Genomic DNA, 17,625 nt, shown 5'->3' with positions numbered 1-17,625 from the left:
AATAGAATTTGAGGATTTTTATTACTATATATATAATAATTATTATAGTATGTATTTATTATTTATTTAATATATATATTTCCAAGCGCCAATGAAAGCAACATAATAATAATAATAATAAAAATAATAATAATAATAATAATAATGAATGAAGGATGTTTTGCTCACAGCCACCGGGGGGCGCTGTGACATTTCAAGTCCTCCAACTTCTCCTCCTCTTCTTCTTTTTTTTCACTCTTCTTCTTCTCCACCGTCTCTGACTTTGAAAACATGGCTACGTTTTAAGGGCTTAGACCGGACATGTCGGGCAAAGAAGCCGGCCGAGGGAAGGAGAGTCCCGGGGAGAAAGGCTTCAGGGTCCCCGGGCTGAGAGGCGCACAGAGCACGACCCTGTTCCGGGCTCTGAACCCCGAACTCTTCATGAAACCGGTGAGACTCGGAACAGCCGGTTCTTTTCTGTCTTTTACGCTACATGATAAATAAATATTTTTAAATAATCTATAATGATTGTTTCGTCATTTGTAACGTGTTCAGTCTGGAGATAACTTAAAAACGTAGGGAAACGTTATCTAGTTCCGGTTTGACTTGTCAGAGTAAAACGATACAACTTATAGTTCCGGTTTGAACCTTTAAACTCATTCAGCCGGAGTGACACCACGTACTGTGAAATATATCCGTTTTTGGGTGAATCGTTATTTATTATTTTCACTGTTGGATTAAAAAAAAACATATCCTTGTAACATAAAGCTGTGTTGTTTTGCAGAATATGCCCGTGATGGCGTTTGGACTAGTGACCATCACCTTGTGCGTGGGCTACCTGGGCTACATGCACGCAACGAAAGATAACGAGCAGCAGCTGTACGAGGCCATAGACAGCGAAGGAGAGAGCTACATGAGGAGGAAGACTTCCAAATGGGACTGATGGCATGACGCGTTCTATGATGATGTGTTTTATTATAATATCTTCTATGTATGTGTTGTAAGGACAGAGTCAATTAAAACAAAAACTCCTTAAAAATAACGGAATTTCAACCCAATAGGATGCAAACTAAAAGCAGACATAAGTCGAAATACATTTGAAGATGTTGCCTTGATGTGTTGGAACTTGTGATGGGCATTTAAATTCATTAATGATTCATAAATATTCATAATATTGATTAATCCAAAACATCAAATAGAATGGACAATAAAAACTATCTTTTAAATCACCAACTTCACCACACGCAGACATTTTATGTTTTATTGAACATCATAATAAACTCCCAAGTACGGCTGAAAATAAAATGAAATGGTCTTCGTGAAGCACAGTTTTCCGCTCATAGGAGGAATCACTCGGTGTTGCTCCATTATTGGTATTTCTCATCCTGTAGAGACAAAATAAGGTTGTTGTTTGACTAAAACCACAGTTAGTGTTCATGAGGTAGAAGATAGTAACTGCTGCTTAAAGTTACTACCAGGAACTTTCATCTTGTGTTGATTCTGACGCTCCCTGTGGACTTGGACTAGGACCAGACATGCACAGAAACCTTTTACACTGTGGACATTCAGTCCTTTTCTACATTTGATGTACATGTTTAAGACGGTACCTTGATGGCGTTGGCCAGCTCCTGCAGAGTTTGCTCATATCGGGCTTCCATACCCTTCAGGTTCTCCGGTTTAACTATCTGCTTTTGAATCCCGGGGGTTCCCGCTTCAACCACCATTTTAAGGAAGTTCTTCTCCTGAGTGGGAAGACACACACAAAAAACAACTTTAAGTTTATGCTGGTTATACTCTCTCATCCATATTGAATCATGTTTATTTGTAGCAGGGCTTCACCTGTACTCCAAGCAGAAAGGTGAAGGCGAGGCCGGTTTTCCCTGCTCTTGCTGTTCTTCCAATCCTGAAGTAAAAGGACAAAGTATATATATAATGGAGCTACAATATACTTTATTGATTTATATATGACGTTGGGTGGACAGCTCACCTGTGGATGTACGTCCTGATGTACTGCGGCGCGTCGTAATTCACAACACATTTGACCCGGGTGACGTCGATGCCTCTGGCAGCTGCGTCCGTGCTGATCAACCTGCAGGATTTAACTCATTGCTCATTAAAAGCTTCCGCTGCAGAAACCCGGCAAAGTAAATGAATATATAAGGAGATAAATACACATTAAGAGAATAATACACTCTACTCGCTTTATTGGGCCTGCGATCACGGTGACCACTTTGCTCCCGGTACATGCACATAGTAACAATCTCACCTGTATCCATAGATTGCTGTCTAATAGCTATATTCTTTACGTTTAATTGTATATTTGTTAGATCTTCTTGAATCTTAGAACTCTTACAAATATGACAAAAGTACATCTGGACCTTTTAAATTAAATTCTAGCAGAGTAAGTCCTACATGACATGCATATGCATCACATTCCAGCCACTTCCACACAACTACAGTTAGTAAACATGTGTAATGTAAGACGACATTTCATGTTGTGAGTTTGCTGTAATTTTTTTTACATCCAAACAGCAATTTATTCCGACTGTCCCTTTGGAAAGGAGAGGACATGGTCCCTCGGATTCTTTAAAAAAATCTTTCTAAAGCGTGTACAGTATACATAGACTTTGAAGTTTGTTTTACTGAAGAAGAAAAAAGAAAGACATCCTAAATGTTGACTGTGTGCCGGTCACTTATTCTTCAACACGACTGTGTGCGTACAGGACTCACAGTTGGATCTTCCCTTGTTCAAATTCCTTCAGAGTCTTCTTCCTCTCCGCGGGGGAGAGTCGGGAGGAGAACTCAGCGGCCTGAACTCCACCAAAAAGCTGCACCAGCAGATACAGTCTAAGGAAGAGGAACACAAAAAAAGCGTAACCAGTAAAGCCACGCTGAGAGTCTGCGACACTTGACCGCTACAATATATCTATATATATATATATATATATATATATCTATATATATATATATATATATATATATATATATATATATATATATATATATATCTATTAGGGCTGCAACAACAAATCGATAAAATCGATAAAAATCGATTATCAAAAGCGTTGGCAACGAATTTCATTATCGATTCGTTGTGTCGCGCGATTATTACGCCGGGCAATAAGTCGCGGAGAAGAAAAAAAAAGAGCGGAGCAGAGCAACTGGCCGGCCAGCGTTTCTGAGATTGGAGTGAGACACGAGAAAAGCTGAGGTCGTGATCATCTCAAAAATAGAACATCTTTGACGAGTCGAGTCTTGGCCATTCAGCGTCTTCATGTTCCTCAAACTTGTTTTTAATGGAAGCTAGTCAGCTTGCTATCGCGTTAGCTAACGTGTTTGGGTTGTGTATTGTCGTTAAAGTTACGTTATGTTCCGTTACAGTTCAGTCTTGCTTGTAAAAAAAACGCAACGTGATGAAACATGCCGTCACCCCCGGTCTGGTTCAGTTCACGCTGTCACTCGTTAACGTTAAACCGGCGGATCTGGCTGCAGGTTTTTGTTTTTTTTACTCAAAGTAGAATGAAGCAAATCACGTAGTTGGGCTTAGCCAACAACGTGACGTCGTGGTCATAAGAGACCCAGAATGAAAGAGTTTAAGGAAGAGGACGCTCTATATGGAGCAGTACAGCTTCCCTCTGTCCCAGTATTTCATACATATTGATAAAGCAGGGTATGTAAATGCAGCCTCTGGAGGGATCAATTACAGTAAAAAGGGCTCACATTTGGCAGATGTAAAGCATAGATGTGTATGTTTTTAGTGTTAGTCCATTTTGTTGTTTTAATTAACAGCTCAGGGATGTTCAAGGAGCAACCTGTTTGTGCACTTTCTGAAGATGTTTTGCACTGTCACTTCTGTTTTGAATAAAGGGTTGGAAATGAACGCTTTTTTTATTTTTTTTATTTTTTTATCCGATTCATCGATTAATCGAAAAAATAATCAACCGATTAATCGATTTTTAAAATAATCGTTAGTTGCAGCCCTAATATATATATAGAGATATATAAGGAAACCGTCTTCGACCTGTGTGCCGTCTCTCTGGAGTTGGTGAAACAGAGGACAGGGCTGAGCTTCATGCGCAGGATGAAGTGGAGGATGAGGAGTGGCTTCTTGCTTAACGTACAGGGCACGTAATACTCCTAAAAACATAAAAAAAAAAAAAAGTGCAGTCAAGAACAAAGTGAGCTCAAGTTGCATCATCACTGTCGAGACAGTACAGCGCCTCCTCTCCGATGGTCAGAGGTCATCACTCACCGTCAGACCTTGGGGGAAGTCAAAGCCACCCTGTGTCTGGGTGGTGCCGGAATGGCTGTGGATGGAGCTGAAGAGTCGGGGCTGGTGGAGGCCCAGCTGCTGGAGCTTCTCCGGGTTCTGCGTCAGTGTGGCCGAAAACAGCAGCTTCTGCAGTGGCATCTGAGGCGGGGACAGACTGAGAGGGGAGACAGATGGGTTTTTATTCATCTTTAAAATCACTGGGAGGAGCTTTTAGCTTTTCAAATCAATACGGCTGCATCTGTCCAAAGTTTAAAAAAATGCACCGACCAAAAGCTCATTTAACTCGTGTTGTATTTCGTTTGTTCAACAGAAATGTAGAGATTATAATTTGTGCGTTTACGGGGAGTTACGTACTGGAACTATTTTTGGACCGAGCCAGGCTAGCTGTTTCATCCCTGCTACCAGTCTTTATGCTAAGCTAGGCTAACTACGACCCGACTCCAGCTGTGTATGGAACACACAGACATACATTTCATATAATTTCATATCAAGCGTCTCTTTTCACTCTCGGAAACACGATCGATCACATCAACAAGAATTCAGGCTTCAGTCTGGAGCACCTGCGGTTTCTTGTGAGTTCTTGAAACAGAAATAAAAATCAGAATTAACTGACATTGTCCACCATCTACCATTAGTGTACTTTCTTTACGTTTAAGTGGAAGCTTTTGTTCTCTCGTCCATCCCAGATTATTGACGAGGCTGACCGGATGATTGACAGCATGCACCAGTCTTGGCTCAGTCAGGTGGTGAAGGCGGTGTACAGATCGGGAAGCAGTGCAGACGCCATATCCATCTTCATATTATTAAATAAATAAATATATATATATATATATATATATATATAATAAAATATCAAACTTTTCCTTTAATAAAATGTTGAACTTTGGAACACATACATGGTAGTATTTGAATTAAAACAAAAAAAGTCTCCTTAAAGAAATACAAATATAAATCAGAGTTTCCTCTTTATACACTGAAAAGAGGCTCATCTCCTCTCTACCTCGTCTCATTCTCTCTACTTCGTCTCCTCCTCTCTACCTCGTCTTTCAGGGGGAAAACACAGCCTCACCTGGCCGCTGTGACGTATGCTGGCTCAGTCCTCCTGAAGATGGACATGGCGTCTGCACTGCTTCCCGATCTGTACACCGCCTTCACCACCTGACTGAGCCAAGACTGGTGCATGCTGTCAATCATCCGGTCAGCCTCGTCAATAATCTGGGATGGACGAGAGAACAAAAGCTTCCACTTAAACGTAAAGAAAGTACACCAATGGTAGATGGTGGACAATGTCAGTTCATTCTGATTTTTATTTCTGTTTCAAGAACTCACAAGAAACCGCAGGTGCTCCAGACTGAAGCCCGAATTCTTGTTGATGTGATCGACCAGTCGACCCGGAGTGGCTACGACGATGTCGGCTAAACTGCGTGTCATGCCCCCTCTGGAAGAAAAAAAAAATCAGAAATAAAAGAAGCTATATTTTGAGTATTTTACAAATACAACGTCCTCATCAGATATATACTTATTTAATCACTCTCTTAATGCAAATGTAGCGTATATGTGACAAATGTAGAATGTTTTCATTGACTTTGGTGGTAGAAAAGAGAAAAACCATCTGCCATCGTGGAAATACAGTATTTCCTAGCTCCTGGTATTTCGCTTTTGATTTGTGCTGTGTGCCATCTTCTTTACTCTTAACCAGTAACATATACAGTGGTATTAACACATCTGAACAATATCTCACAAGTGTTACTTTATTTTGATACCAATATTATTCAAATAGACATTGTAGTTGCAGATATACTCCTTTTTTAGTTTGGGTATGTACCGTAATTTCCGGCATATAAACCGCTACTTTTTTTCACATCCTTTGAGACTGCGGCTTTTACAACGATGCGGCTAATTGATGGATTTTCATAGGCCAACTACCATAGTGCAGTGTTTTAGTGTTTTAGGTTTTAGAACAAGGCCTTCAATGACATGTGTACACATCAGATGCAGACTGGGGAAGAAAAAGTGTCCCGGGAGTTCCTGTCTGACCCGTGCATATATTGAACACAGCGCTGCCCACTACATGGCGCGTTCATACAGACTGTCATGTGTGGACAGCAGACGCTCACATTTCTTTGCACTATTACAGGCATGGAGGTCACACGCTGTGGACCGACCTGCGGAGCTGTTTTAACCTTATAAGCACCAAGACACATATGGTTTACCATTTTGTATTTCCCCATATTAGCAACTGTAAAGTCACAAAACGCGCGCGCGCCCCCGTGAACAGCGCACCCTCCGCCTCGCCAGCGCCATCTGCCTTCTCAGATGCAGCACCCCCATCTGCATCTCCAGCAGAACCTCCAACAGAACCTCCAGCCAGCACCACCGTGGCTGGAATCATCGGGCTATGTTAATCCCTTTGACAAGAAGAAAAGACGCGGCCACTGTTCCATGACGCAGCGCTCGCCTCACGATTTTGTGCACCCATGTTGTCCAAATACCCACCAAACAACCAGTCACATTTAGTAATAACGAAACAAGCCAACAACATTAAAACACTGCAGTGCTGCACACACACACACACGCACACGCACGCACGCACACAGAGGCTACGGCGTAGGGGTCTGCGTCGACGGCGTAGCTACGGCGTAGGTACGCCGTCGACCTGACGGAGAACCATAAACTAGGCTTAATCCTCTGTGCGAAAGGCGTCATTAGTAAAATCCACCAGCAAGTCATTAGTAAATCCACCAGGATGGTAGCTTCTAGGTTCTAGGTAGCAGCTAGAAGTTTCTAGTAGCTGTGTGCCCCTTTGACCAATCACAGCGCATGTTAATGGTCACGCTGGCCCGCTAACCAATCATACATCTACGCCACCTCTCAGGCCCTCACGTCAAAGAATCCGCCCAGTTTGTCAAACTAAAGATCTGATTTGTTGAAGACTACGGCGTAGTGTAACGTCCGCAGAAACGACTCGCAGACGTTGGTTGCGTTAACTTGCAGGTTTATTGCAGAGTGTTCACAGAGTTGGCACCAGGCTCTTCGCTAACAGTAGCTCCGGCGTAACAGCTAACAAGCTCAGCTAGTAGCCCCACTCTAGCATAACATCAACAACACAACGTCACTTCCTCCGACGAGCGGCGAGAAATCCTTTACAAAAACTGGCCGCATGCGAAGAGCAACTTTTTCTCAAGTCTGCCAGTGGATCCTAACAGCGTGGAGCAGTGTCAAAGAATCCACCATCACCAACGGGTTCCGAAAGGCTGGACTGCTGCGTGATGAGGAGGACAGCGCAAGCGGATTTGCCTCGGGAGGAAAGTGACACTGAGAGCGCAAACGAAAGAGAGACTGAGTGCAACGAAGCAATTCTGAGGCTGTTTAATTCCGACACTGAAGAAGAGGACTTCAATGGTTTTAGTGCACAGGAGGACGATGCCGATAGTGATCAATTACTTTTTCTGGTAGGTTCCTATATTTTCGCCGAGAAAATGTGTGACAAAGTAATTACAAACCTTTAGGCTGTTCAATTCTGATACTGAAGAAGACAACTTTAGTACTCTTCTGAAAAAAAGCATTTGCCGTATGTATGTACTAGTTGTGGATGTTACCGGCATTTATTTAATTAAAAGTTTAAAAAAATCGTTCCTGTAACATCTTGCTGTGTTAATATCTCACGTTTCAACGGGGACACCTGCGGCTTATAGACAAGCGCGGCTTATTTATGTACAATTTCTTTTTTCTTTTAAAAATGAGCAGGTGCGGCCTATATACAGGTGCGGCCTATAGTCCGGAAATTACGGTAACTTTATCCAATTAAAGAAAAATTAGGTCAGTTTTTAAATTAATGCAAACTTTCAACCCAAAGCAACTCACTTGAGTTCAGAGAGTGACGCCTGCTCCGCAGCAAAGGACTTCTGACCGGCCAGCATCACCACTTTCAGAGAGGTTCCCTCCGCGTACGATGTGAACACTTTGCAAACCTGTACAGGAAGAACGTGTTCAATCTACGGAGCAGAACATTATTGGATTTTTGCTTGATCCAGGCTTTTGTTTTGAAAGGTTCTGACCTGCTGGGCGAGCTCTTTGGTCGGCAACACGGCCAACGCTCGGACTTTACACACCACCCGCTCCGTCAGCACCTGATGGGAGAGAACGTCTTTGTGTAATCTGGAGAGTCTTCTCTCACACTCACACACGAGTGAAGCTCACCTGTATGACCGGTATGACAAATGCGAGAGTCTTGCCACTGCCGGTTGGGGCAGACACACAAATATCTCTGGGCTTGTAGCCGCCTCGTCCAATCAGCAGCCCCTGCTGTGCGCTCTCCAAAATGGCCGGGATTACCTCCGCTTGCACTGTGAAAAGGTGACAGTATTCTTCAGGACTTTATTTCTGCCATGAACATCACGCTGTATTGATGTAAACTAGAGATTGAGACATAAACTCATGTTTACAATGTTTACCGAGGGAATACATAATTTATATAGACTTCTATACAACCAGGAGTCGCCCCGTGGTGGTCAGGAGAGAGACTGCAGCTTTACCACATGAAGCATATACTTCTATACAACCAGAGGAGTCGCCCCCTCGTGGACATTAGAGATAATGCAGGTGTAAGACCTGGATGTCTGGGTATACACAATACACCAGATTTCTCAAATCACAACTTCCTTTCACAGTGAACTTTCTGATTTATTATCAAACAAATACAGAAAATAACACTGATGGAACACATCACACATATTTGAACTAACATCAATAATAAGTGGAAAAGGTACGGGCCTGTTCTGAGAACTTCAGAATCCTGCTGCTAAACATAATGGAAATACAGCAAAGTGTCATCACCTGGAAAAAGGTGCTGAATTGCATTGTGTTGCAGTTTTTTCACAAGCAGAGCAGAAAGTCCCGGGATGTCAGAGATGGGGACCAGGTTGCTTTTAATGTCTCTGTGAATCACATCCGGCTGAGCGAGCCACTGAGGCAGGACTCTGTGTACCTGTGAAGACAAGAACACACACCCACTAAAGCTCCAGAAGGTTGAACACACTAACGCTAATCTGAGACCCCCCCCAAGCGCCACCAAACGAACAGCTGTACCTTCTGGACCGCTTTGTTCTCGAATCCTCCCAGAACCGTGAAACCAGACGGGGCAGAAGTCTTCCCCATGGTTGGTTTTTGAGTCGCATTTTCTGTCTCTGTCTCCTCCTCCTCCTCCTCCTCCTCCTCCTCCTCCTCCTCTTCTTCTTCTCCTTCTGGGACCTCCTGTCCGTCTCTTCCCGTCACGGGAGTGTCCAGCAGACCTTTAACTGAACTGTCTAAAAAATCCAGAGAAAGACAAACTAAATCATCTGAGGCATATTTTTGTTGTGCAGGTTGTATGCGCGTCACAGAAGCAACACCACAATTGTAACTTTCTCTTTAAAAAGGCTCAATATAACAGTGAAGGAATGTCATTTTATCACACCATCGATCACGTGAATGATGTGATGTGAAGAAATTACCCAGTGTGGTGTCAACATGTGAGTGTATACACACACCTAACTGAACCTTCTTCTTCTTCTTCTTCTCCTCCTTCTGTTTCTCACTTGCACCCGTCTCGTTCTCCTTTGCCTCTTCAACAGGCTCATCGGGATCATCAGCGTCCGAATCCATCAAAGGAACATCTTCTGATTTCTTCTTCTTGTGCCGTTGAGGCTCTTGACTGCTGTTCTTGTTGGCTTTTCTTTTCTTTTTCACATCTCGCCGTTCCGTCGGTTCTGTCCTACTCTGTTTCAGCTTGTCTTTGGCCTTCTGCTGCAGTTTGGCCAGCAGCGCCTGAGACCGAGACTCCTTTGAGACGCTTTCATCTTCCTCCTCTCCGAGATACCTGAGCGCGACATGACAGAATATAACGTGTTACAGATTCTTGCAACAACACGGCAGGACGTATAATTACATGATTCTATCTGCATTTTGGTCAAAAATGTGTTATTCACAAAATTCTCATGTTTTTAATATTATCTTTAGTTTTATAAATTATGCCCGTATAATAGAGATGTAGCATAGAACTTTTTGATGATCTGATGCGAATCCAACATAAAGAAAACAAATCCTAAATTCTAAGAGCAGATAATCTACCACAGGATTGTGGAAAAGAAGTGAGGAAGAGAACAAACAGCTTTAAATTTCATTGTTAGTAAATCCCTTGAACTGTAGTCATTATAAACCAATGAAAATGTTTTAATATATATCAAATGAAATATCACTGATCGTTTGTGTTAAGTCTGTAAGTTTGCATAAGTCATTGCAATAATTAATAGACTTAATTTGGGGTATTTTAACAAAGTAAGTAATTTACATGTTATTCTTTATACCGTAGCAGATACAAGCTAATAAGTCCAAACAGATCAAGTTCTCAGTATTCTATCATATGTGCACATCATGTGTATATTTTTTACTTATTAAAAGAGAACTTCATTGCATATGAATTTTGCTTTCTGATGTGAGATTTATCTCGACGTATTATCTCAGAAGCTAGTAGTTATGTGACACAACTAGAAAAAACGATGGAAGCTAGTACAGAAAATAAGAATAACGTTACCTGTTTACAAGAAACAGAGACATTTCAAAAGCCAGCTGAAACACTCCAAGAAGGTTTGTGTACACTTGTTAGCTTTCCCGCATTTGGAAATGATTAATACTGAATATAAATTAACGTCGACGAGATTCGTTAACAGCTTTGATTCTTTAAAGTAGTGTAAACGTTTAACTTGTACTGAACTTTAGTAATCACCACTTTCTCGTGTGTTTTCCACACTCTACAACCAGACGCGGTTTGATGACGCCCAAATATACAGTCGACAGCTACGCGTCACTAGGCGGTCTCTACCATTTTTCTGAAAATTTATTTTAATTTAAAAATTGTTTTTATTTATTTTAGATCCACTCACTCACATATGGCCTTGTATTTAGTTAAAAATTAATAATACAAAAAAAAAGAATCACAAACTCAGGTAAAACGTAAAGTTTTTTTCCCCACACACCCATAGATGGGCATGCCCCGCCCCCCGGTGACGTCCACCAATCAAAACAAAGCGGGACCATTTGAAAAGGCAAATAAGTAAAAAGAAGAAGAAGAAGAAGAAATAACGCTCCTGAGTGCGCTCGCGCCAGTTCGCGTTCCTTTTTGATTGTTAGGATTAATTTAGCGACTGACTTTATCAGTGGATTTTCTGATTGGTGGGTGACTCTCAAAAAGAGCCATGGAGTCAGCAGTTAAAGTGTGTGTTCGTGTCCGTCCGCTTATTGAGAGGTAAGTTGTATGCCAACAGCTAACCTAGCTAATAGCTTCAGTTAGGAGCCATCGTCAGTTACTGTAAACCAGTTAACGTTAACTTGGTTGGTTGCTTGTTAACTTGTTGGTTGGTTGGGACTGGGAGGGTCTCGTGATAGTGGACGGTGAACGCTTTCTAGGGATGTACTTGTATTTTACAGTTAGTATATGCTACTTCTGTTTGACGAAGAATACGAATGAAGCGACGTTTTGACTGTACGATCACACTAGAGGAGAAACCAGGAGACCAACAAAGTGATTACAATTAATCCTGAAGGGAAACGAGAAGGTCTGCACCACATTTGACAGAAATCGATGGAGACATTTCGGTCTGGGCCGAAGTGATGGACGGTCTGACAGACATAAATATGCTTTGTTCTTACAAGAGGAAAACATCATTTCAGGGTTGTGGAATAGATGGTTGGTATTTTGTTATATGTTCCTAGTGTGCTGATTTATTCTGGTTATGGGCCATATAATTACCAATCAGGGTTTTGTCTAATAAAATGTGTCTCAATTGCTACTTTATTTTCACAATAATAATCCCTTATTAGTCCCACAGTGGGGACATTTTTTCTCTGCATTTTGACCCACCCTAGTGAAGCGCCCGCGGAGCAATTTAGGGTTCAGTCAGTGTCTTGTTCAGGGACGCTTCGACGTGTGAGCCGGCTACCTTGGGGTTGCAGGACGCCCACTTATCCCCATGAGCTACAGCCGCCCTATATCTACATTCTGTGTCTTTTATTACAGGGAAGAAAGTGCGGCGTCGGAGAACGCAGAGCCTGTCCAGCTGTTTTGGAAGGCTGATAAGAAATCAATTCATCAGATCGATGATGGGAATTCCACTAAGAGCTTTGTTTTTGGTATGTTTTGCAGCACGTGCAGGATTAAGGGATGTGTTTACTGGATTTTGTGGCTCCTTTTTGAGATGTTTGGCACACAGTCACGCTGATATCTGCTGCACATTCATTGTCCTGCTCTATTGTTCACAGACCGAGTTTTCATCGCAGAAGAAACAACCAATCAGCTGTACCAAGACATTGCAAAGCCTCTGGTGGTTTCCACTGTCGAGGGGTACAATGGTATGTCATGGAAACGGTATATAGTTTAATACAATGTGTTCCTCCATTAACTCTCTGTAGCTGGTGTTTATTTCATGTGTATCTATCTAATCAGCGTTTGATCCACAGGAACTATATTTGCTTACGGACAGACTGCCTCGGGAAAGACTTTCACCATGATGGGGCGCGACTGTACTCATGGAGTGATCCCTCTGGCCGTGGAAGACGTTTTCCAAACCATTAAAAATGTAAGAATTGAATCGGGTTTGATGCCACAGTTGTTTTTTGTGGAAGCACAGTTTTTTCTTTTTCTTCTTCTAACCAAGGACTTCTCTTTTGCCCAAAAGTATCAAAAGAAGGAGTTCCTTCTGAGGGTTTCCTATATGGAAATTTATAATGAAACTGTGAGCGATTTGCTCGTTGACAGCTGGAAGAGAAAACCTCTGGAAGTCAGAGAGACAATCAATGTAAGTGGGCTATTTACAATATTTGGGTTTTGGTGGCATTTTATAAAATCTGAATTCTTTATGGAATCTTTTCAGGTCTAGTTTTTAACATTTGCACTCATCTTCAATCATTGAATTAAGATCTGTAATCACGATCTGTTGGCTTAGACGGCAGAAACAGTTTTGTAGTATTGAGCTTAAAATATTGTTTAACTGGGAGATTCTTCTGAACCAAAACCCTGAGGTTTTAAAGATGATGTTGATCCTGTCTAATCTTTTATGTTGAAGCATTTGGCACAACTGCTAAACGGTGCCTTTCTAAAGCCGTGATTACAAAGACGGCAAAGAAACACATTTAATGAAATTCAACAGCTGAAGCTCTGAAGACGATAAAAGGGTTTGGTGTCTTTCAGAAAGCACAATAGTAAAATCATGAAATAGAAGCCGACTGTCATCAGTCATCCATGTTATGTCAGCCAGGAGACTCAACATGTTCAATGGAAATCCTTAATTTTAAACTGCTCAATGAGGAATTATAACAGAGTTGCTATGGGTAGGGTTTTGGAGCTTAGAGTCGAAATCAACAAAATCCGAGCAAAGCCCCTATTTTTAAGAGGTGATTTAATTGATAATACTGGGCCTAAGCTCTTTAGTAATATACTTTAAAGTCTCAGAATTTGCACGATCATTGTGATTGTGTCTTGAAAAACATGCAGAAAAACATCTTTGTGTCCGACCTGACTGAGGAGCTGGTTACGTCTCCTGAACAAGTGCTGGCCTGGATTCGGAAAGGAGAAAGTAAGATCGTTGAACGCGAGACCGATCACTACAGGGTTTACCCTGCCGATTGTGTGTAACAACCAATGTGTCCTCTGCACCATCTGCCCCGTAGAGAACCGTCACTATGGCAAGACCAAAATGAACGAGCGGAGCAGCCGCTCGCACACCATTTTCCGAATGGTAAGCAACGGCGCAACGCTTAGTGAGTAAGTAGGATTATGGGAAGTCTGGCCTTCTTCATAATTTGGTTTCCTCTTAGATCCTGGAAAGCAGAGACAGTACCGAGCCGGCAGCAGGCGAAAATGCAGATGGAGCCATTATTGTGTCTCATTTGGTAAGCTAGCTCTTTTTTTGTAATTTATTTTTTTATTGTTTGTGTTATCACTTGTTCACCAGCAATGTTGCTTCGTCTTCTAGAATTTAGTTGATCTGGCTGGATCTGAGAGGACAAGTCAAACAGGAGCTGAAGGTGAGATGGCGTTAACTTTATAGATCGTTTTAGGTTGCTGAATGAAGCCCAGGCCTGATACCATGTTAGTTTACTGATCACACACTACAGTCTGTACTGAGTAATAATAATAATAATCAATCTGTTTTGATATCCTAGGCACACGTTTCAAAGAAGGTTGCAATATCAACCGCAGCCTGTTCACGCTCGGACAAGTAATGAAGAAACTGACTGATGAAAGCCAGAAGTGAGTAAACGGCAAAGACTTATCTGTTATCTGCTTGTCCTCGCAAAACTGATAATTTCTCTAATTTATCCTCCAGTAAGTGTGAGTTGTACTCTGTAACACACACACATATATATATATATATATATATATATATATATATATATATATATATATATATATATATATATATATATATATATATATATATATATATATATATATATATATATATATATATATATATATATATATATATATATATATTAGTTAAAGCAACCCCTAATGAAAAATACAAATATTAATTAATAGCTGTCTATGGATCAACACAAGGTAAACAATGCCTTCCTGAATAAAATGTTTTTTAGGCCAGTCTTAAAAGAGTTCAGTGTCTGAGTTGCCCTTAGGGCGTCAGGGAGACTGTTCCAGAGGTGCGTCGCTGCCGAGCAAAAGGCCCAGTCGCCCATGGTTCTGAGCTTGGTGTTGGGGACCCGGAGGGGCGAGCGGTTTGTAGATCTGAGGGTGCGGGTAGAGGTTTGGGCAGTAATGAGTTCTTGTAGGCAGGGAGGTGCATGTGCATTTATGTTACTTCTATACACCCCGTGGAGTCTCCCCTAGGTGGTCAGTAGAGAGAATGCAGGTTTTAAGACACTTCCGCGTTGGCTTGACTTTTCAGAACCAGAGGTAGGCGTCTGGTTGAACATCAATTTGAGGACGGCGCTGATATTTTCTAAAACCATTCTCTCTCTCTCTCTCTCTTCAGGGGTTTCACCAACTACAGAGACAGTAAGCTGACCCGCATCCTGCAGAACTCCTTGGGTGGAAACGCAAAAACAGTCATCATCTGCACCATCACTCCTGTCACTCTAGATGAGACGCTCAGCACTCTGCAGGTTGGGGAAATATGCACATTTAATATATACCCTCATATACATTTTATTATGCAATCCTATTGTAAAGCTAATTAATAAGGCATATTTTAAAGGGTTAGCTCTTTTCCCCTGTATATGTTTGCAGTTGTATTTCATCTGTCCATAAAGTGCAACTATACCAGACTTTAAAAAAATAAAGTGTTAGCGCAAACATGAGACTGAGAAAACAAAGCGGATGATGTTTCACAAACTGTTGTGTTGTATTAGTTTGCCAGCACGGCAAAGAAAATGAAGAACGACCCTCACGTGACAGAGGTGTCTGATGACGGGGCTCTTCTCAAAAGGTATCGCAATGAAATTGTAGACCTCAAGCGACGGCTTACCGAGGCAAGTGTCTTAATTTATTTTTAGAATTATTTGTTGAAATGTTTTTCTTCAGCCATGTGTCGATCACTGAAAGTGTGTGTGTGTGTGTGTGTGTGTGTGTGTGTGTGTGTGTGTGTGTGTGTGTGTGTGTGTGTGTGTGTGTGTGTGTGTGTGTGTGTCAGGTTTCTTCAGTCACTCAGACCACAGCGACGGAGAAGAAGGTTCTCTCCGAGCTGCTCCAAGAGAAGGATCAGCTCCAGAGAGAACAGCAGGACCGGATCAGAAACCTGACCAAACTGCTGGTCACCAGCTCCAACCTGGTTCCTGTTCGAAAGGTAAGATAAAAGCCAAAATAACGCTGTAGTTGAAGCATAGCATCCTCTGAAGTTTCAGAGTTGTAATGACTATTCCTGTTTTTTTTTGTTTTTTTTAAAGTTGCCAAAGCGCAGGGTAACGTGGGGAGGAAAGATGGCCCGACTTGTCCGTCCATCTTTGTGTGGCGGTCCATCTGACCTCAGCTTTGCAGATTCTTTCAGTCGGAAGAGAAAGGCAGACCGCTCCTGTCTGATGGAGCTGAATGAAGGTGAGGAGGAACCACATAGAACATATGCACTCTGTAAGTGACGGTCCACTTGATGATGCCCTGTCTTGTGCGGACTGCATGCTGATCATTATTTAAATGCGTACACGGTGTGTTTCAACAGATGATGAGGACTTTGACTCCCCATGGGAGATTCCCGATGAGCCTTCAGATGAAATGGACATGAGTAATAGCTCCGTGACTGTTCGAAGCTTTGAAGACAGGTAAGTGTCTTTTATACTGAACGGTAGAGGAGTTTTTCCACTTGAAAGACGTCTAATTTAACTATTTGAATCATCCAGGATTGTGTGATGTGTGACAACTGTATCATGAATTGGCGCTTTGTTATCCTCTGGGACCTACGCGACACATTTAATAGTTTTCTCGACAACCATTCATGATGTGATGGCCTTCAAACTTGGTGGGTGTATTGCTCAGGAACCAAGGAGGAGCCGCGTCGAGTGAAGTCTTATTGGACGAGTGGTTCTCGAGAAGGCTGCGTTCCAAACTGGCTTTTTAAATCCTGTTTTCGCTTTGTTATTTTGGGGTGTTGAGAATAGATTCTAGTGAAAATAAATGTGAACTTTTCAGCGTTAGGCTGCAACATGAATACCTTCTGAGTGCATTGTTTGTAAACCTTCCTGTAATACGATTGCCCTAATTAATCCACAAGACTAAGTCTCGTTTCAAATGACACAAGTGGAGTGTGGATGGGGTGAGAAGATGCCCCTTAATCTCCTCAAATTTAAGATCCTTCATCCTCATGAACCCCTAAATGGTGCCTTCGATTCTATAGGTAGTTCACAGTTGGTCCTACTTTGCTCATCTGTTTGTTTTTATCTCTTTTTTTTTTTTTCCAGCCCCAAAAACTTTGTGTCTCCAGACTATATCGACAAGCTTTCAGGGAAAGTGTCCAACCTAGAGCTCCAGCTGGATATAGAAAATCAGCACAAGGAGGAGGCCATGACAAGGGCAGAGACTTCAGATGGCAGAGTGGCCGAGCTGGAGCTGCAGCTGCAGACCGAGGCCCACCAGAAACAGGAGACCCTGGAGAAAATGCAGAGGGCGGCCGAGGTGGAGCTGCAGCTGCAGAAGGAGGCCAAGGAGGCCAATGAAAAGGTGGAGATGATGGACATCAGAGTGGCAGACCTGGAGATGCGGCTGGAAGAACAAAGCCACATTCCAAGTGAAACTAAAGAAGTATGCTGTGTTTTTTTTTTTTTTAATTTATTTTTATAAAATGCACCCGCTCTTTTGCCTCCAAGTAAGAGGAGAAATCCTCAAGTGCACA

The 17,625-nt window shown here is 42.0% G+C and overlaps 3 protein-coding genes across 3 annotated transcripts in view; 2 read left to right on the top strand and 1 right to left on the bottom strand.

The window, feature by feature from the left end:
* Positions 1-267: 267 nt before the first annotated feature.
* On the top strand, positions 268-1,242 carry smim8 (small integral membrane protein 8). The gene is made up of 2 exons (XM_079216207.1): positions 268-429; positions 764-1,242. Exons 1-2 carry the CDS (start codon positions 301-303, stop codon positions 920-922), a joined length of 288 nt encoding a protein of 95 aa, XP_079072333.1. The 5' UTR covers positions 268-300; the 3' UTR covers positions 923-1,242.
* Positions 1,227-10,928, bottom strand: ddx51 (DEAD (Asp-Glu-Ala-Asp) box polypeptide 51). The gene is made up of 17 exons (XM_079215705.1): positions 10,824-10,928; positions 9,781-10,109; positions 9,476-9,558; positions 9,341-9,430; positions 9,089-9,239; positions 8,453-8,598; positions 8,311-8,382; positions 8,117-8,223; positions 5,582-5,690; positions 5,322-5,467; positions 4,232-4,406; positions 4,001-4,116; positions 2,710-2,826; positions 1,967-2,068; positions 1,819-1,882; positions 1,587-1,721; positions 1,227-1,364 (listed from the first exon to the last, which is right to left on the bottom strand). Exons 1-17 carry the CDS (start codon positions 10,844-10,846, stop codon positions 1,347-1,349), a joined length of 1,983 nt encoding a protein of 660 aa, XP_079071831.1. The 5' UTR covers positions 10,847-10,928; the 3' UTR covers positions 1,227-1,346.
* Positions 10,929-11,434: 506 nt separating this feature from the next.
* The window catches only part of cenpe (centromere protein E), a 35,420-nt gene continuing 29,229 nt past the window's right edge, over positions 11,435-17,625 (top strand). The window contains exons 1-16 of the mRNA XM_079215704.1: positions 11,435-11,534; positions 12,306-12,418; positions 12,548-12,637; positions 12,746-12,864; positions 12,964-13,083; positions 13,779-13,860; positions 13,955-14,022; positions 14,102-14,176; positions 14,260-14,311; positions 14,450-14,537; positions 15,280-15,409; positions 15,656-15,775; positions 15,937-16,089; positions 16,190-16,337; positions 16,459-16,558; positions 17,195-17,534. Coding sequence (XP_079071830.1) covers positions 11,485-11,534; positions 12,306-12,418; positions 12,548-12,637; positions 12,746-12,864; positions 12,964-13,083; positions 13,779-13,860; positions 13,955-14,022; positions 14,102-14,176; positions 14,260-14,311; positions 14,450-14,537; positions 15,280-15,409; positions 15,656-15,775; positions 15,937-16,089; positions 16,190-16,337; positions 16,459-16,558; positions 17,195-17,534 — 1,848 coding nt within the window. The 5' untranslated portion in view covers positions 11,435-11,484. The remainder of the gene's footprint in view (positions 11,535-12,305; positions 12,419-12,547; positions 12,638-12,745; positions 12,865-12,963; positions 13,084-13,778; positions 13,861-13,954; positions 14,023-14,101; positions 14,177-14,259; positions 14,312-14,449; positions 14,538-15,279; positions 15,410-15,655; positions 15,776-15,936; positions 16,090-16,189; positions 16,338-16,458; positions 16,559-17,194; positions 17,535-17,625) is intronic.

The sequence above is a fragment of the Taurulus bubalis genome (assembly GCF_910589615.1).
Source record: "Taurulus bubalis genome assembly, chromosome: 3".
Classification (NCBI taxonomy): domain Eukaryota; kingdom Metazoa; phylum Chordata; class Actinopteri; order Perciformes; family Cottidae; genus Taurulus; species Taurulus bubalis.
The sequence above is the reverse complement of the archived record's forward strand: the minus strand, read 5'-3'. Positions and strand labels throughout refer to the sequence as shown.